General features: G+C 38.0%; 3 protein-coding genes across 6 annotated transcripts in view; 1 reads left to right on the top strand and 2 right to left on the bottom strand.

Annotated features, from left to right (window-relative positions):
• TRMT61B (tRNA methyltransferase 61B) overlaps window positions 1–17,573 on the bottom strand; it is a 253,837-nt gene that overhangs the window by 4,001 nt on the left and 232,263 nt on the right. The gene's annotated exons all lie outside the window — the stretch shown is intronic.
• The window catches only part of MSH6 (mutS homolog 6), a 72,807-nt gene that overhangs the window by 37,347 nt on the left and 17,887 nt on the right, over window positions 1–17,573 (bottom strand). The window lies entirely within an intron of this gene.
• FBXO11 (F-box protein 11) overlaps window positions 1–17,573 on the top strand; it is a 68,525-nt gene that overhangs the window by 48,094 nt on the left and 2,858 nt on the right. For all 4 annotated transcript variants that reach the window (XM_079333501.1, XM_079333500.1, XM_079333502.1 and 1 more), the window contains exons 8-19: window positions 312–418; window positions 510–621; window positions 5,561–5,667; window positions 5,753–5,890; window positions 13,234–13,451; window positions 13,764–13,849; window positions 13,931–14,025; window positions 15,037–15,159; window positions 15,252–15,337; window positions 15,729–15,805; window positions 15,913–16,056; window positions 16,935–17,045. In XM_079333501.1, the coding sequence (XP_079189627.1) occupies window positions 312–418; window positions 510–621; window positions 5,561–5,667; window positions 5,753–5,890; window positions 13,234–13,451; window positions 13,764–13,849; window positions 13,931–14,025; window positions 15,037–15,159; window positions 15,252–15,337; window positions 15,729–15,805; window positions 15,913–16,056; window positions 16,935–17,045 (1,404 nt within the window). The remainder of the gene's footprint in view (window positions 1–311; window positions 419–509; window positions 622–5,560; window positions 5,668–5,752; window positions 5,891–13,233; window positions 13,452–13,763; window positions 13,850–13,930; window positions 14,026–15,036; window positions 15,160–15,251; window positions 15,338–15,728; window positions 15,806–15,912; window positions 16,057–16,934; window positions 17,046–17,573) is intronic.

Below are 17,573 nucleotides of genomic sequence, written 5' to 3'. Positions count from 1 at the left end.
GTACCCATGTTTGAGCTGTTCATTCAGTTTGTTGTAAGTAGTAGTCAAAAACTAGCTCTGTAAGGTTTTTTTGAGGAGGTTTTTCTCACAGTACTAGATGTTACTAAATTGATGCCAGATTGTCTTAGTTAAATATTAGTTTCTTCATTGTCTTTGAAACTTCCTTTTTTAAGATCCTTTTGACAGGAAGACTATTTGTGTGCCAGCAATAGTGTTAATTTTCCTTTATTGTTTTGAACAGAATTCTGTAAGTATTTTGAGGATTTTTTTCGGCAGCATAAACTAAGACTAACTAATTGTTTTCTTTGCAGCACCTGGAAAAGTAGCAGATAAAGTTATCATAGAAAACACTAGAGATTCCACCTTCGTTTTTATGGAGGGTTCTGAAGATGCCTATGTTGGATATATGACAATCAGGGTAAGACTCTCACCCTTAAGCAGATATTTTAAAAAAATTATTTTAATGCCTGAGCAGTTAAATGCAACGTTTCTGTTTTCTTCCTTTTCAGTTCAACCCTGATGACAAATCTGCTCAGCACCACAATGCGCACCACTGCTTAGAGATTACCGTGAACTGCAGTCCAATTATAGATCACTGTATTATTCGAAGTACTTGTACAGGTTAGTGGGCTTTTTATTGTTTGAAGAAACACAACAAATTGAGTATGATTACTATTGGCATATTTTTATTTTTTTGATGCAGGTATTCAATACAGGTTGCAAGTCTAACTTGCCTTGGAGCGTCACTATTAGAGTGACCTCGTTGTATCCAAAACCTCTGTGATAGTATGTACTTGGTTTTCTGTTTGAGTCACTTTGGACTCTTTGGGCAGTTGGTTTGAAATTGAGAAGTGACAGTTAAATAAACATACCTGGGTTTGGTGGTTAGTTGTAGCTGGCAGGATGGGGCATTTGAAAGGGTTACACATGGGACTTGTTCATTTGGGTTGTGATATTCAGTATTGGGATCGATGGCAATAAACATCACAAGATGTGACTGCTGAGCTGAGCTCACTTCCAAGTGGAACAATTTGACATATTCAGAGGATGAGTAGTAGCTGTACAGGCAGAAGTGTTGAAAAACTCATTTCACCATCAAACACAAAGAGGAATTTATGCTGCCTGATTTGGGAAAAATCAGTAGTCTAGGTTGAGGAAAGAAGGGGTCAGTGTCTGAAGTGAGGAGCTGGATTGCAGTGTAGTCACCAAGAGGGAGACATGACTGTTCCCATTCACTAGACACAAGACATGGCAAGTTGAACATCTTTGAACACAGCCAGATGATGTGGGGTTGGAGTGTCACAAATAAGAGATTCAGGAGAACTAAGATAGTGAGTATTCATGTGGAATTGGCCATGTGACCTCCCAAGGTCAGCTAGGGAGAAGAAATGGATTGTGCAGCAGGCTGCTGTGCATGGAGGTTGCTCAGCTCAACATAAGGCAAGGAAAAAGAAAAGAGTTCTTCCAACTAAATATAAAAACTACATTTTTCTGGTACTGCCTGTGAAGAATGCTGCAGGAAGCCGTGTTGAGAATGGTGGGAGGATTCCTGGTGAGTGCCTTCTAGAGGAAGATGCACTTTTTTGAAGGTTTTGGACTACAAACCACTGCATTTGGTCAAGGCAGTTCTATGCTTTGCAGCTCTGTGCTTTGCATCATCATCTTTTATTGGAGACACATCAGCAAATACTTGGAAGTGTTAAAAATGGCAAAAGAGGAGCAAAGGACAGTGAGCTGCTCCCACTGTCCCAGTTATCCCAGTGTTAATGCTAATACTGGGAAACCAAAGTATATGAAGAAAAGGTGTTCTGAAACTTACAATACACCAATGTTGGGGACCCTGACAACTAGTGGGAGGAATGTTCACCATTTCACGTTCAGCTTGATAATTAAAGTAGTTTGAAGAGCTGCATGACTTCATGTTGAAATATGTTTATAGATAAGCCACTGGATCCTAATATTTTGTGAAAGTTGTTTATGAAAATTAAGCTTTGATGATTTTTTTCAAGACTACTTTCCATTTCTGAGAATTTTGAAGTTTTGCTTCCTCCAAGACTCTGGATTTCTGAATGTTTACTGTATTGAATTGTTGATACTCTTCTGCAAAATTAAAATTCCTGGTCCATTTTTGAGGCTGTGTCTATGCTATACTATCATCACTCACTGATTATCAAGTTTAACTGGCTTTTTAATCCTACCAAGCCTTGTTATTGCTTACTCAGGAAGTACTGAGTTGGTATAAAAATGGAGGAAGAATGGCAGTGTGCCAGAAAAGGCATTTACTGTTTCCAGATAATTGATATCTCTGAACTATTGATCCACAGGCATTCAAAACCTCTTTTGTAGCACATGCTTGATACTCTTTCTGTAGATCTCCAAGTTGCATTAAAGCATATTTCTACATGATGTCATATGTAAAGTTCTTAATGTATGTCATATGTAAAGATGGGAGCTATGTAAGTTGCAAGTGAATTAAGCTGGAGGTTCCTGCTGCCAGTCCAAAGCATCTTTTGAAATGTTTTCAAATAAAATTTAAAAGGCAACATCCTGAGTGTAGATGTTCTGTTGCATTCATTGTGGAAGAAATCTGTGTTAGTTCTCACCTCAATGGATAAAAGTAGTAGTGGATGGCAATGTTCCTTTTTTAAAAAAAATTAATATTGCTAAAGTATGTGCAATCATTATATTCTGAGTAAATAAAATAAAGCTTAAACCAGTACTACATGTGCTTTGTACTCCAAAAGGACCAGTTTCACACAATCAATATTCAAGTCCAGTGAAGTGAGTCAGAATAAAGATTGCTTTCATTTCAGTAAGCAAAATGTGATAGAGTTATGCTTTTAGAACATCACACTGTGTTCCAAAAATCCATAGATCCTCAGTCTTACAAAAAGAGATAGAGGAAGGGGAGTGAAAGCAATTATGAAATACAAGAAAGAAGAAGAAGTTATTAACAGTTAAGACAAATAGGACATTAGGAATTGAAGGAAATTGTAGAGACCTCCCTCCAAAATTAAAGCACACCACTTTACTGCCAGAAAGAACTTGATAAATAAGACAAGATGCAACATCTGTCTAGAAGAGACAGTTCTTGTGTCTTAATTTGGGGAACAAAGGGAATTGTAGCAGTAATGCTGATCCATCATAGAATGGAAAAATTTGAATGGCAAATTGTTGTGTAATTTTTGTTCCATATTTAATGAGAATAGGCAGGAATGATAAATGCCTTCATCCCCTAGAGGGATAATGAAACACATTTCACTCTTGATAGTAACTGTGGATGAGGTTAAACAGCTGTAAAAATAGACATTCTAAAATCATGCAGGAGTTTAGAAAGAACTGGCCAAGAAATTGTCTGGCTTCCTATTGTGTATCAATGGTAATTTGAAACCTCAATGAGATGATCTTTGTCCCTGTGGGTGGTGGCAGGGGAGAAACTACACTGGAGGAAGTATGACAGGAGTACTGCCTCTTGGTCCTGGGGAGAATGATGAGGGATAAATGCAGGGGTTTGGTCAATCAGGAATTTAAAATGTATGATAAATCAGTGTGTATTTACAGGAAGTTATAATGGTTGCATTACACTGTTGGCATGTGTGATTACTTTCTTTGACCAAAAGAAGGCAGCAGTCCCAGTAGAATTACAGAGATCCTTAAAAACTGACATCAGCACACAGTGCCTTAAAATATTACAGTTCTACAGAATACTTGGAGCCTACACCAAATAGCTGAAAAATAAGTTTCAGGGTAACTGTAATTTATTTTTTTTGCTAGTTATTTCAAAGATGTAATAACTTCTTGACTTGCAGAGAAGAAATAAGATTGCATTAATGAGACCTGTAGACAATGAGGACTTTACATATAGAGTATTATAGATACAATATGAATGTAATATAACTACAGTTTTAAAAATAACCAGGAGGATGGGTTGCTATGACCTTCCTGGTAAGTGGACACTCAAAGACCACTCACTTCAGTCTGATAAAGTGCAGAGTTAGACATACAACTTGCTTTTAAAAGTTCCTGTTTCTAAGTGTTAAACCCCTCTCTGGAAAAGCTGGGGAAAGCTTAGAGTCACTGTGGATAAATGCTAAATATGAGCCCTCATCTATTAGAATGGCCAAAAGAACTGATGTGATCCTTAGTTACACCTGTAGGAATACTGAGTAGAAATGGAGACTGTTATGCCTCTGCTTAGTCCTGCTTCAGAATAAAGTGCTCTTTTCTGGTGTCCATAGCAACATGTTGGAAAATTCTGAAGCTGTTCAGTGAAAAGTCATATAAGGTAAAGCAGAAAACTTCAGTTGCAGTGAACAACAGAGTGACTGCAATTTGTTACTTTATCTAGGAGAAAGCTGAAGGAGCAAATTGCTTGTACCAAACATGTGCATGTATTGGGTATGGCATACACTGGTACAAAGAGAACTGGGTGCCAAAGCTGGAGGAATTCAGATGAGCAGTTAAAGTGTAAATTAAAAGGACAACAGCCCTCTAGCCAGCTAACAAGCTTTAAGTTTCTCAGATGCTGGAAATCATAAAGTTATCAAAATTTAAATACTTTTCTACAAGATGTGTGCTGAAGTTCCTGCTACTAGAATTGAAGAAGGACTTAATTTAGGGAATTAGTATAGCCTGTATTATTTATAAGGTCAGAGTAGACAATCAAAATAATTTCTTTAGGAATGAAAAAAGTCTTTATGGAAATGAGTCTGTGAATTATTTAAGCATAGTCTTTGTGGTGCTTTGCTGGAAGGATATATGAAAACTGACTAACAGAGCAGGTACTGGCTTGCTTATTTAGTGATGTTTAATTGTGGGGAATGTGTGTTACATAGGCCAGGTTCCCTGAGATGAGCTCTTATCTTTCAGAAATAATTGTTGATTTTAGTGCCTGCAGAATTTCATGTTGTCACATTTCATGGAGTTCAGGGAAGTGAGCTGATCTGCTGAAGTCCTAAGCAGTTTGAGTCCTAGTTTCCTGGAAAATATTTATTTTCTCAGCTACAGTATGGTAACTGAAATAATTTAAGGAGTTTTGTAATGCAGCTGGGGAAAGACCTGTTGGTTTCTGATGTTTATTCTGTACTTCACATTGTGCATCTGTGTCCTGCTGAATACTGGGTGGACAGTGTGTCTTTGTATGCTACAAAATTATTGTTTGGCCTCTTTGAAGTACTGAGTTGTGAAATTTTAAAGGGAAGTAAACCAAGGCAGTAATTAACAGAAAATTTTGTTAGATTTCTGTTGTCCTCAGTAGGCCTAACACAGGGAAATAAATGAGTGAGAACTTTCATAAGCATGAATTATTATATAAACCATTGTCCTGGCAGCTGTTTAACCTTGGCAGGGTGATTTTAAAGCAACTCCTACCATGGTTTTTGCATCTGCAAAATGATGAGATTAGTGTTTTTCTGCCAGTGGCTTGCAATGTTTTGGCTCTGCGCACACAAAATCATTTTTAAATATCAGTTCACACTAACTTTTCTTGCTAAAGCCCTGCCAGACTATTTATAAATGCACTGTGCTTTGAAGCTATGGTAACTCTACTGTTTTCTTCCAGTTGGCTCTGCAGTATGTGTTAGTGGCCAGGGAGCTTGTCCTACTATTAAACACTGTAACATCAGCGACTGTGAAAACGTTGGACTTTATATTACAGACCATGCACAGGTAATTTTCCTTATTAATTTCTTTACTTTGATAAAGTTGTTCACTATTCTTGATTCCTGTCTTAATTTACATTTTTATTTCCCAGGGAATATATGAGGATAATGAGATATCCAATAATGCATTAGCAGGGATTTGGGTTAAAAACCACGGCAATCCCATCATCAGACGGAATCACATTCACCACGGACGTGACGTTGGCGTTTTCACTTTTGACCACGGAATGGTAACCTATATATTTTCTTTTAAAGAAAGAAATACAGATGTTGTAGAACTGAAGTCTTCAAATTTTGCCTGCCATTGGAGAAATGTATTTTTTAAGATGTGCATTTACTCATGAACATATACCTTAAATATGCCTGCTGTTGTTCTCTTGCTCTTAAATGGGAGACTTCAAAGACGATTTTAGCTGAAAGATGTTTAAGGTTTTTGCAATTGATTGGCAGCTTGTTACATTGTATTATGTTGCAGTGACAAAGTACTTCTTGAAATAGTATGAAAACGGTAGGCTTACATTTATAATTCATTCTTTTCCCTTTGAAAGGAACAAAAATAAGGTTCTGGATCATTTAGAAATCTTTAAAAAATGCTTTGTGGGGACTTAGCCTTATTTTAATATTAAAACTCTGAAACAAGGTATGTACACCTTCTATGGGAAGAGAACTTTTATAGCAGGGAATTAGTTGTGGAATTTTAACACAGAATTTCATATCAGAATTCAGGCCTTCTTTTGTAAATATGTTTTTTTTTTTTTGCATGGAGTGAAGCTCATCACTTCCAAGTACATGTACAGTAATGAGAAGTTACATTTGTAGCCTTTGAAATAGAATAGATTTTTGTCACTGAAATAAAAGATGATTTGCTGATTTGTTTTAGGAAAATATTCTGCATGTCTTACAAAGAGTGCCAAATCATTGTTTTTCCTGCTTGAATGACAAAATCCCAATTCCCCACACCCAGCTGGCAAAACAAGCAGTTTTCTTTTAGTCACTCTTAAAATGGCAGATCTCTAAGGATGCATTCCTTAGGGTGCAAAAGCTCTTAATCCCCAGATGTAAGAAATCAGGAAAAGAAGGCAAGAGATCTGCTGGACTAAAGGGCAGGAAGGAAATGCACAGGCAATGAAAGCAAGGACAGGTGACTTGGGAAGAGCCCAGAGGCACTGTCCAGTTGTGTAGGGGTGGGGTCAGGAAGGCCAGGGCCTGAATGGAATGAATTTGGCAAGTCTTGCAAGGAATTACAGGGAAGGATTCTACAGGTATGTCTTTCAGAAAAGGAATAGCAAAAAAAATAAAGCAGCACATTCCCCCCTCCATGAGCAACAGCAGTGACAAGAAATGAGGAGGAGGCTGAGGTACTCAACAACTTTTGCCTCAGTTCTTACTGGCAGTCTGTCTTCCCACACCTCTTTATTGGATGGACCTCAAGGCAGGGACAGTGGGAGCAAAGTCACTCCCACCATAAGAGAAGATCACATTTGTGACTGCCTGAGGAACCTGAATGTGCAAATATCTATGGAACCTAGTGAGATGCATCCCAGACTCCTGAGGGAATTGGCTGACATAGGTGCCAAGCCACTGTCCATGACATTTGAAAAGTCATGGTAGTCAGGTTGTCTCTAGTGACTGGGATCTGTTGGCAGATTGGAAATAGCATTAACAGGAAATCCACTATGGATAGAATCTAGTGAGGCCTTTCTCCTTTTTGTCCAGATTGCTGGGGAGCCAGAGATAAAGAATTGAGGCAGTGCTAGTTGTTGCTGTTGGATTTGTGGTTTTCTAGTTAGTAGAAGGCAAACAGGTCACAGGGCTGCTGTTTTTGTTGCTGGCATAAAATCTTGCCAGTAGAAGGTGAAACATAGTGGGATTCTGCTGGTAGGTGCCTCTTCTCCACTCTAATAGTTACATCCTAGGGACCATACTTCTGTGTTGGGCAAGATTGCACCATCTGAGAATGCCCTCTTCTGATGGATGGCTTTACATCATTTTCTGTTCTCTAGAATGATGTTTGGCTGGTTTGCTAAGGGTGGTGGCAGATGTCTCTGGTTTGTATTATCTCATTGTTTGGACTGCATGTGTTAGTATACTGTGCAAGCACTTCTCATCCACTTCAGTGGGTAGTACATATATCCCTACATCCCTTCAGGACTTAAACAGGCTTGGAAACATGGAATGAAGTGATTTCAGCTATGGAAAAACTGGTAAAGGAAAGTGCTTCAGCAGCTCCTGCAGGGGAAGTGTCTGTGTGTAGGCTTGAGCGTTAATTGGAAAGTCTGGGTAGGAGCTGCTTCTTGTGTAAGTACTGAAGTATAAATATTAAGTATATGAGTACTGAAATATTAAAAAAAAATTAAAAGCCAGGCTGAATTCACTTGATTAATTTTAAATAAAAGTGTATTTGATCTTCTTTCTTACCGGTGAAATGCCTGTTTTAGAGCTGTGATCAGTGTGGTATCACAAGCAAAATGGAATAGAAATAAATGTTTCTCTTTTGTTTAAGGGGAAAAGTAGCACATTAAAGAGAATGTGTGAATAGTATTTATCTCAGCTGCAAATATTATTGAAATATTTCATAGTCATAGACTCCTTTGAAAGATTCAGTCCCCCCATGTTTCAAAGTCTGCTTTGGCAGCATCTTCTGCATCATGTCTAGTGATAGAGTCAATGAAATGACATCATTGGCAATGTTTGCATGCTTGTTAAGTGACAAAGTGACTTAGTATCCTTCAGATACAAATCCTATATTCCTAAACAAATTAGTGGGTTTAGTATTTTTGCTTCTCTCACTTCTCTTTTGCTACTTTCTGTAATTTTTTGCATATTGCTTGTGACTGTGAAGTGGGATAAGTGCATTCCAGTGCTGAACTCCTACCCTACACATTCTTTTCCCGTGGGTTTCTGTGCTGCAATGCTGTCTCCAAAAGGTTCAAGAGTGCTTTGTTTTTCAGTTTCATGTTCTCAGACTGTTCTTTGTGTTTTGATACTTGTAGAAACTTAACATCTTGTTTCTAAACTGGTAATATCCTGATGTTTGCCTTAGTGCTGTGACACATATGTAACAGGCTGGCATTAAAAATGCAGCATGGCATTGACAACCCTGGATGCCTTACCCTGACCTCTCAGGTGCCTGAGATGAGTTGCAAGTCATAAATTGTATTTTGCAATTGTATGCAAACAACAGAGAAGTTCCAATTCAATGTAAGAATAAGCATAATTTTACAGTTTAAATCAGAGCTCTAGGAAAAACGGTTTTCATTTTCATTGCTCCCAAATGAGAAGCTTGGGGGGTTTCTTTCTGATGAAACAAAAGTGTAGCAGCATGTGTCTAAGTTGGGTGATCATGACTAGTTTACATCTCTGTCTTCTAAATACTACAAATCAGATCATTTTAAAGAAATGTGTATATAAAGTCCAAAAAAGAAAATTAAGCATATGCCAGATGCTATACAGACTACATTAAAATTCAATTTGCCTTTTGCTGTGCATAAAAATAAAGGGTTTGTTTTGCATCTTGAATGTGATTTTCTTTATGTTGCATTTGAAGTTTCATAAAATGCACTAACTCTCAAATAAGCACCCTTCAATGGTTTGGAAGGCAAATTTTTATAAGCATAGGCAGTTACTCTTTATCTATATTGGTTTCCTGTTGTCTTTTTTTAAGATTTTGGGGTTTTTTTTCCCTACCCTATTGGGAGTACCAGAGTCAATAAATATTTAGAAAATGTTAAATCTTACACAAGCATATCTTTTTTAATGCATGTATTGTTCAAACAGTAATATATATGAAATGCCTCTGTGTTTCTGTAATGTAATTTTCAAAACAGAGAAAGGAAAAAAAGCCCTTTTAGAAATAACAGGGGGATAAATCCTCTGAGAAGAAAAGCAACAACAAAATCTATCAGTTAAAAGTTTTAACTCTAAAGCATTTTAGAGCCATGTTTGTTAGACTAGACATCATGAAGAAAGAAAAAAGCATCCAAGTTCAGTTACTGAGTTAGTCATGATGCAAGAAGTCTGCTGAGTTTTTCCAGCTGTGCAGGATCCCATCTTTGTGATCACATCTTTTTCTGTGAAGTGTGTGCTAGATGGGAACATCAGCATTATCATTGCTGTGGTGTTTGTTTCTGATTCCTTTACCTGCTCAGATCTTAACAGGCTGCAGCAGTGTTCTTGCCCACATATGCTACCAGTGTAGCTGTCATTTTGTGTCCACAGCTAATGCTCTGCCTGGGATTGTATATAAATTTGATGTACAGAGCTGCTTTTTAGTATTTAGGATTTTCAAGCAGAAAGCTACTTGGTAGTTTTGTGTAAGATTGTAATACTTTTTCCACATGCATCCTTTATTCCTTCTTCTTAATCATAGGGGCTTGCTTTTGCTTAGCAATCCTGGCACTATCTGGTGCTGTTCCCTCTAGGTTCTTCTTCTGTTAGCTGTTGAATTACAACCAGAAACCCCCACAAAGTCCAAGTCAAACACCTAGCACACTTGAAATCCATTCTTAGAAGGAGGTAGAGGCAATACAAGGCTTGCAGTCCCTCTCTGCAGAGGGAGGGGTATTGACCTTCCTGACCCCAGTAGCTGCCTGGCAGAGTCTCCTAAAGGATCTGGGCTTGGGCTGCCCAACAGCTAGACAGAGCATAAGGGCTGGGCAGCTCGAGTGTGCTGAGAGGATCAGCTGTGCCTGATGGTGCTAACTTGTACTTGGAGCTGGCAGTGAGATTTGTGTTAGCAGTGTTGGTGGACCCTGTGGATAATAGGCCATGGAACTCCATACTTGGAAACAGTTTTTGTTTTAAAAAAATACTGGCTGGCTTTCCAAAGACAAAATGTTGCCTGAAGCCATATGTGTTTTTTTGGGATCCACAAGTTCATCACCTCTCCTAGAGAGGCTGTAGTTCAAAGGCACAGTAATGCCTCTTTAAGGGGTGTGGCTCTGATGGCTGAAAAGGTACCAGGTATTGCCTGGAGGCATCTGACTGAAGTCAGTATTAGCCCTTTCTAGGGGGTGAATTTGGGCCAAAAAAAGTTGTTGGTATCAACAGAGAATGTCATAGGAAACAGAGGCATCAGAAATAGGAAGTCTGGGATTGAGGTGGTTGCTCAGAATGGTGGAAAAGTATGTGTTTCTGACAAACAGCAGTTCTCTTGGTTTAGCTGACTCAAGTTAACAGTGATGCACACAGGCAGAAATCCACTGGCTTTGACTGCATCCACCCAAAGCCAGCCCTTCAGCTTAACTGACTCTGATTAAGGTGGACTGGGCTCTTTAATGCAGTTTCTCTTTATGGATATTGAATGTTACAGGATCTTATTCAGCAGAAAGCCTTGACTTTCCAACTCAACTAGTCAGGCTTATAAAGGAATCTGAGATACAGATTTATTTTGTTTAATTCTCCCCCTTTGGAGGAGCATTTCCTTCACAGAGGTTTACAGCACATTCCAACTTTCTTCTGAATCAGCAGTGCAGCATTTTTCAAGTTAAATATTGGTGCTTTCTGAAGCTTGTGAAGATCCTGCAGGCCACATGTTTGCAACTTCTACCTGGAATCCATTTCATGTGTGATGAAGCACACCTGAAATACCCCTCTCCTTTCATCACAGTGCTATAGTCATAAACATATTTGGCACTCAAAGGGAGAATAATGTGTGAAGTAATTAAAAAGATGTCAGCCCATGTTTAGTAATGTTTTAATTGAAGTTGTGTATTCCATCAGGAGAATCAGGCTTGTGTTTATATACCATATTATCATTTTAGATAAGTTTCTCTGAGGGCTTCATTTTAAGTGAAAATTAGTAGGGGAAAAAAGTGACTCCTTTCAGGATAAAAAGTCAATAAACTGCCTGTTGGCATGAAGGTTTATTTCTGAGATCTTTGGATTCCCCTGGCTGTTAGTGTGTAGCTTCCTTGAGAACTCTGAAACCATCTTAACTCGTTTAAGATTGGATTTCTTCAAAGTTCTTGAAAAAAGCATACTTTGAATATCCATAGAAAATAGGCTTCTTCCAATTGACTTTGCTACCCAGAGGAGTCTGAGGAGCTATGCTGTGCACATGGATAGTACTATTTTGGAGAATCTTGAATCCATGCACTGCCTTTCCTAACTGCAGTCTTCAGAGTATGGAGAAGAGCATTCTGCCTTGATTTCTTCCTTAAACTGGATGTATTTCTGATTTTTTGTAGTCAGCATTTGATGGAGTCCCATAGCAGTTCACAGCACAGTGAAACAGAGTGCTGACTGCCTAGGGTGGCAGTAAATTGAGTAATTTCCACGTGATAGGTAGCAGAAACTCCAGGCCTGAGACATTCCTGCTAGTACATCATGTGAGCATGGAATCCAGTTACTCTGAGCAGTAGCAGGAACTGTGGTGGAGGGGGGAGGCATTTTGTTTTGGGCTTTTTGGGGTTTTTTTTGGTTTTTGTTTTTTGGGGTCTTTTTAGTGCACAAGTATAACAAGTCTCATAATGAGCAGGTCTAAATAACTAACTTGGGTGGCTACAGGAAAAATGGTGCCTGCTGGAGACAGCCTTGGGTTAGAGCTTTTAGGAGCTTGTATCTAAGCCATCCACAAATTACAGTACATCACTTGGTGTGGTTGTCTGCCTTCTCCAGTAAGAAATTATTCCTGTCTTTCAGATCAGTTTCTGTTCTTCTGGTTGGGTAAAATGGCCATGATATACCATTAAAATTCACCTTAAGAATAGGTTGAATTTGATGTTCTAGGATCATGGTGAGGAAAATGCTGTGAAAGAGCTGACACAGTTACTTAGCAGGGCCCTGGAAGTAGAACTGGAGAAATCATCGGGCCAGAAACAATTATTTTGGCAGATGTATTTTCAGGTGGGCCACTCCATGGAAGGAGCATGCCTGGGATGGCTTTGTGCAGTGGCCTTTTTCTTCCCTGCCCTTACAACACTGTTTATAATGCTCTTTTTAAAATACAGTTGTGTCGTAGGTCTGCTGCTACTGTTACAGTGTCTCAGTGCACCATTTAAAAAAAGGAAAAAAGAACAAATTGTACCACTTAGCCACTCAGACCAATCCAACCCTGGAAAAATTACTGAAATCCCACATTCATATTATTTCTTTTAATCGGTTTTTTGAAAGAAATTTAGTACAATTCTTCCTAAGAAATCATATTTTTGCCAAATGTGTATAGCCCCTGGTCTGAAAACAAGCAGGTAGTCTTCTCCATAGCACTGTCCTTTCTGTGTCTGGCCTGTGGGCTCTGTGGCCTTTAAAAAGGAGCCTGATCCTTAGGAGCTGCTGAGGAAACCTGATACTGAGTCCTATTCAATGTGCTATATCTAGAGTTGCCATTTTTTCTTGGTATTCCATGAGTAGTCATAAATAGCAATACAAACACAGTGTCTCTGAAACAGTATTTTATTTTTGGAAGAATGAAATTATATAGTGTCAGCAGTTGTTTTAATTAGCTATATAAGTACTTACATGTTGTCAGTTTTGGTACTGTTTCCTTTTAAATGAGGATTGAATTTAAAGGGGAGGGAATAACCTTCATTTTAAAAAGGACTTTTACAGGAAACTGCATGTTTTCTGTCTTAAGGGTTATTTTGAAAGCTGCAACATCCATAGAAACAGGATAGCAGGCTTTGAAGTGAAAGCATATGCCAACCCAACAGTGGTGCGGTGTGAAATCCATCACGGCCAGACTGGAGGAATCTATGTGCATGAAAAAGGAAGAGGACAATTCATAGAGAACAAAATCTATGCAAACAATTTTGCAGGTGTTTGGATTACCTCAAACAGTGACCCAACAATAAGGTATTGTTTTCCATATTATTATTTTACTACACAGAAGTGATTTGATGGGAATAGGATAAGTGCACTTTAATTTAATTAAATTAAGAGGAGCTATAAATACTCCTGTATGTGTAGAAATGAAATTTCTGTCTGTTCAGATGAACTGCATTTTTAATTTGTGTGTACAATTAGAGGTATGATATTCTCAAAACAACAGAGCATAGGTTCTTTATTTTAAGTCTGAATGGGGTACAGTCCTGGCCACTACATACATATGTAGGTAGCATTGTACAGTGTATTAGACTAACTTCATAATGTTGATTTTCTTCTTAGGGGCAATGCAATTTTTAATGGAAATCAAGGTGGTGTTTATATCTTTGGTGATGGAAGAGGCCTTATTGAAGGAAATGACATTTATGGTAAGCTGATTTGCTTGCTGCATATTGATTTCTGAGAAAAATGAATGTGTAAGTTGTATTAAATAACACTTTTGTTGACAGGTAATGCCTTAGCAGGAATACAGATTCGAACAAACAGCTGTCCCATCGTTCGACACAACAAGATTCATGATGGTCAACATGGAGGAATCTATGTAGTAAGTGCAGCTTAGGACAGGCACAAACCTGTGTTCTGTTTTAGAAATGTTGGGGAAAAGTACCCTCTGTGCAGTGTTTGTGCTTAGGTTGTAAACCATGTTTGTATAAGCAACTAAAGCCAGTGCTGCTATTTAAAAGATGAAGGCTTTTATGAATGCCACTAAATTATTCCTATTACAGAGTAAAATATTTAAAAGGAGATAGATTACAGAATTTTATTGTTGCTTGGTTGAAAGCTTTTTGGAAAAGCTTAGTTTTCATAGTAGTATGTCATAATTTTTAAAAAAAGTCTGTTCAGCTCTTCTGGAGTATAATGTGTTTACCACTAACCTCAGTGAAGACTTTTCTTTTTTTACTGTCTTCAGGATGATAGAAATTGCAATTCTTGTATTGAAAAAGTGAGAAATAAAGCACAGTTCCCAGCATGTGCAAGGGCTCTGCTAACTGAACTGGAAGAGCTTGTCAGGTTCCTTTACACAATACCAGATGTTCAGAAATATGTCTGTCTTTCTGCCAGAGGTTACCTAAGGTCCAGCTAATGCTGCAAGTGTTCAGCTTCATCTCTTTGTTGAGTAAATTTAACCAGAACAGCTTCTTCCCCTGACTGAGGAAACTGTTTTTTGACCTCTGAGCCCAGACATGTGGTGGGGATGGTGACCTTGAGAGCCATGCCAGCATTTTGTCCATCTGGGGGACAGAGCTGGGTGTAGGTTTGAGCCAGGGCTTTCATATGAGTGCACAGCACTGGGGAGGCACCTCTCCTACCAACAGCCAGAGCCTTGAAAAAGAATGATTTGCAGGCAGGGTGTTCTTTGTTTCATGGCAAATATTCAAAATCATTATATGCTGTTATTAAAAAAAAAAAAAAAAAAGTGAAAAAGCTTACTCAAATGCAAAGGAATTACTTTGCTACAGTAAAGAAGTCAGGGTGGAAGGGATAGGTGCAGCAGGAAAAAAAAAGTATTGGTGATTAGCAGGTTTTCTTAACTCTTAAACTATTTTGTATTTAGCATGAAAAAGGACAAGGTGTGATTGAGGAAAACGAGGTTTACAGCAATACATTGGCTGGAGTCTGGGTGACAACAGGGAGCACTCCAGTCTTGAGGAGAAACAGAATACACAGTGGGAAACAAGTGAGTTTTGCTCTCTGGTTACAAGAAAAGAAAGTCCTGTGGTTTTATGCCTCATTACTTTGGAACTAATAATATAATTCTTGATGTGTTAGGTTGGAGTTTATTTTTATGACAATGGACATGGCGTGTTAGAAGACAATGACATCTATAATCACATGTACTCAGGGGTTCAGATAAGGTAACGTTTATTCTGATTTTTTGTCAAAACAGATGTAGCTTGTTATGTGCTCTATTGTGTCTTTTTAGCTGTTCTTGTCATTTTGCTTATAAAAATAACTTTTTCTGAAATCCAGTATGTCAGAATACTCTGTGCTTTAACCTACAAGGAAGTTACCACAAATACAGCCTGGGCATTGACTGGAATGTGTGGCTGTTTGAAGTCTGTAAAGCTAAATTATGTTTGCATGTTTGGAAAGAACTATATTTTACTAAGATTTTTAAGCAGTGAGATGCATGGGGCACTTCTTCAGAGGTGTTTGAGATGTCTGGCCTTGGGATATAGTAGATTACTATAAATTACTTATTTTTAATGACTTTAAAATGACTTCTTTGCTTACATTTCACTCCAGAACTGGAAGCAACCCCAAAATTAGACGCAACAAGATCTGGGGTGGTCAGAATGGTGGTATTCTTGTCTATAATTCTGGTAGGTTTGTTTTTCATGTTTATCCAGAATCATTTGTGTTCTGTGGTGTTATATTATCTTCTCATTTATTATACTCTTTTGTCCCTCCACCCTACCTTCCATTTTAGGGCTTGGATTTATAGAAGACAATGAAATTTTTGATAATGCAATGGCTGGTGTATGGATTAAAACAGACAGTAATCCTACACTAAGAAGAAATAAAATCCATGATGGAAGAGATGGAGGCATCTGTATATTTAATGGGGGAAGAGGTAACTTTTTCTGTTACTGTTTTTCACTGAATGTACTGGGTAAGAGTTAAATTTCAGTCTAAGCAGTGTTATTTTTAAAGTGCTCTTTAGAAACACAGCTCTTGTCTTCTGAAGTGATAAAATAGTTATAGTGAACATACCCTAATGCTTTTTAGCCTTAATTACATTAGCAATACTGAAATCTGTGGGAGGCAGAGAGGTAATTAATCTCATCCAAGATAGCTGTTAGATTGCTGCTTAGGACAGTCCTTTTATCCCATTTGCTCTTGTAAGCTTTGCCACTTGACTGAAACACAGTGTTGGATTCAAATCATGTGGTCAAAATCATGCACCTGAGCAGTTTAGGTTCTGCCAAGATTCAGGGGGGAAAAAAAACCACAGATCTTTAATGAATCTTTTGTATACTTGTAAATTCAGAAGTGGTCTCTGTCTGAAATCCCCTGACTGTTGTGTGTCCTGATACCAGCTTCTGATATTCTGTAGATAATCATTTGCTCTAAGCAAGCTTTAATTTTAACTCAGCATTTTTAAGTAATCTTGTCCTATAACAAAAATGGCTTTGTCAGTCTGCTCATTTTAGAAGACAAGGAGAGGTATTAGAATAATTAGGAAAGCAGAAAGACTTAATTTTCTGCAGTGGTGTCTATGATTGCAAATTCCAGGCTGTGTACTGAAAAAATACACTTCTGAAATTATACACTGGGAACTCCTTTAAACTGGTGTAATTGATGTCAGTGCTACTGGTTGCATATTCTCCAAATGAAAGGAGTTACTAGCAGGATTGTGACACATAAGATCCTTTGAAAATATTTCACATAAAGGTTACAGATGAGGAAATGCTCCCAAGCTCAAATGTAACATTTGTTGGTCTGTCACAGGTCTTCTGGAAGAGAATGATATCTTCAGGAATGCTCAAGCTGGTGTTCTTATCAGCACCAACAGCCACCCTGTGCTAAGGAAAAACCGAATATTCGATGGGTTTGCTGCAGGTTAGTGCTGTTTAAATCAAATTGGGAAGCTTGGAGTGAGCTCTTAACAAAGTTTACTCTAGTTTCTTTACCCCATGGTTTTAAAAAAGACTGGAATATCCTTCAGTGTATTCTAAAAGTCATCTGCCAATTCAGAATTGTAGTCAGGGTGTAGTTACAGCAGTCTTGGAATTTACAGCATGTTGGGAAATGACACATAATCTGTCTTCTCATTTTTTTTGTGAAATACGTTTCATTATTTTATTTTAGAAGCAATTGGTAAAGTTGTCTAGGATATATTAATAGTTGGTGTGCTGGATGCTGGTGTGAATATCTTATCACTGCTTTAAAACCTAGGAAACTGAGCAAATATACATTTTTAAAGAGCTTTGAATTGCATCTCCAGTTCAACTTTCTCACTCCACAAAGTTGAAAAATTATAAAAACTAGCATTTCTTACTCGAAAAGAGATGAAGAATGTTTAACAGTGACTTTTTACAATTTTACTGTTTAATCATCACCGTGTCATACGTCTTGCATTCCATTCCA

The sequence above is a fragment of the Erithacus rubecula genome (genome assembly GCF_903797595.1).
Source record: "Erithacus rubecula genome assembly, chromosome: 2".
In the NCBI taxonomy this organism is placed as follows: domain Eukaryota; kingdom Metazoa; phylum Chordata; class Aves; order Passeriformes; family Muscicapidae; genus Erithacus; species Erithacus rubecula.
This window is presented reverse-complemented; position numbering and strand designations above follow the sequence as displayed.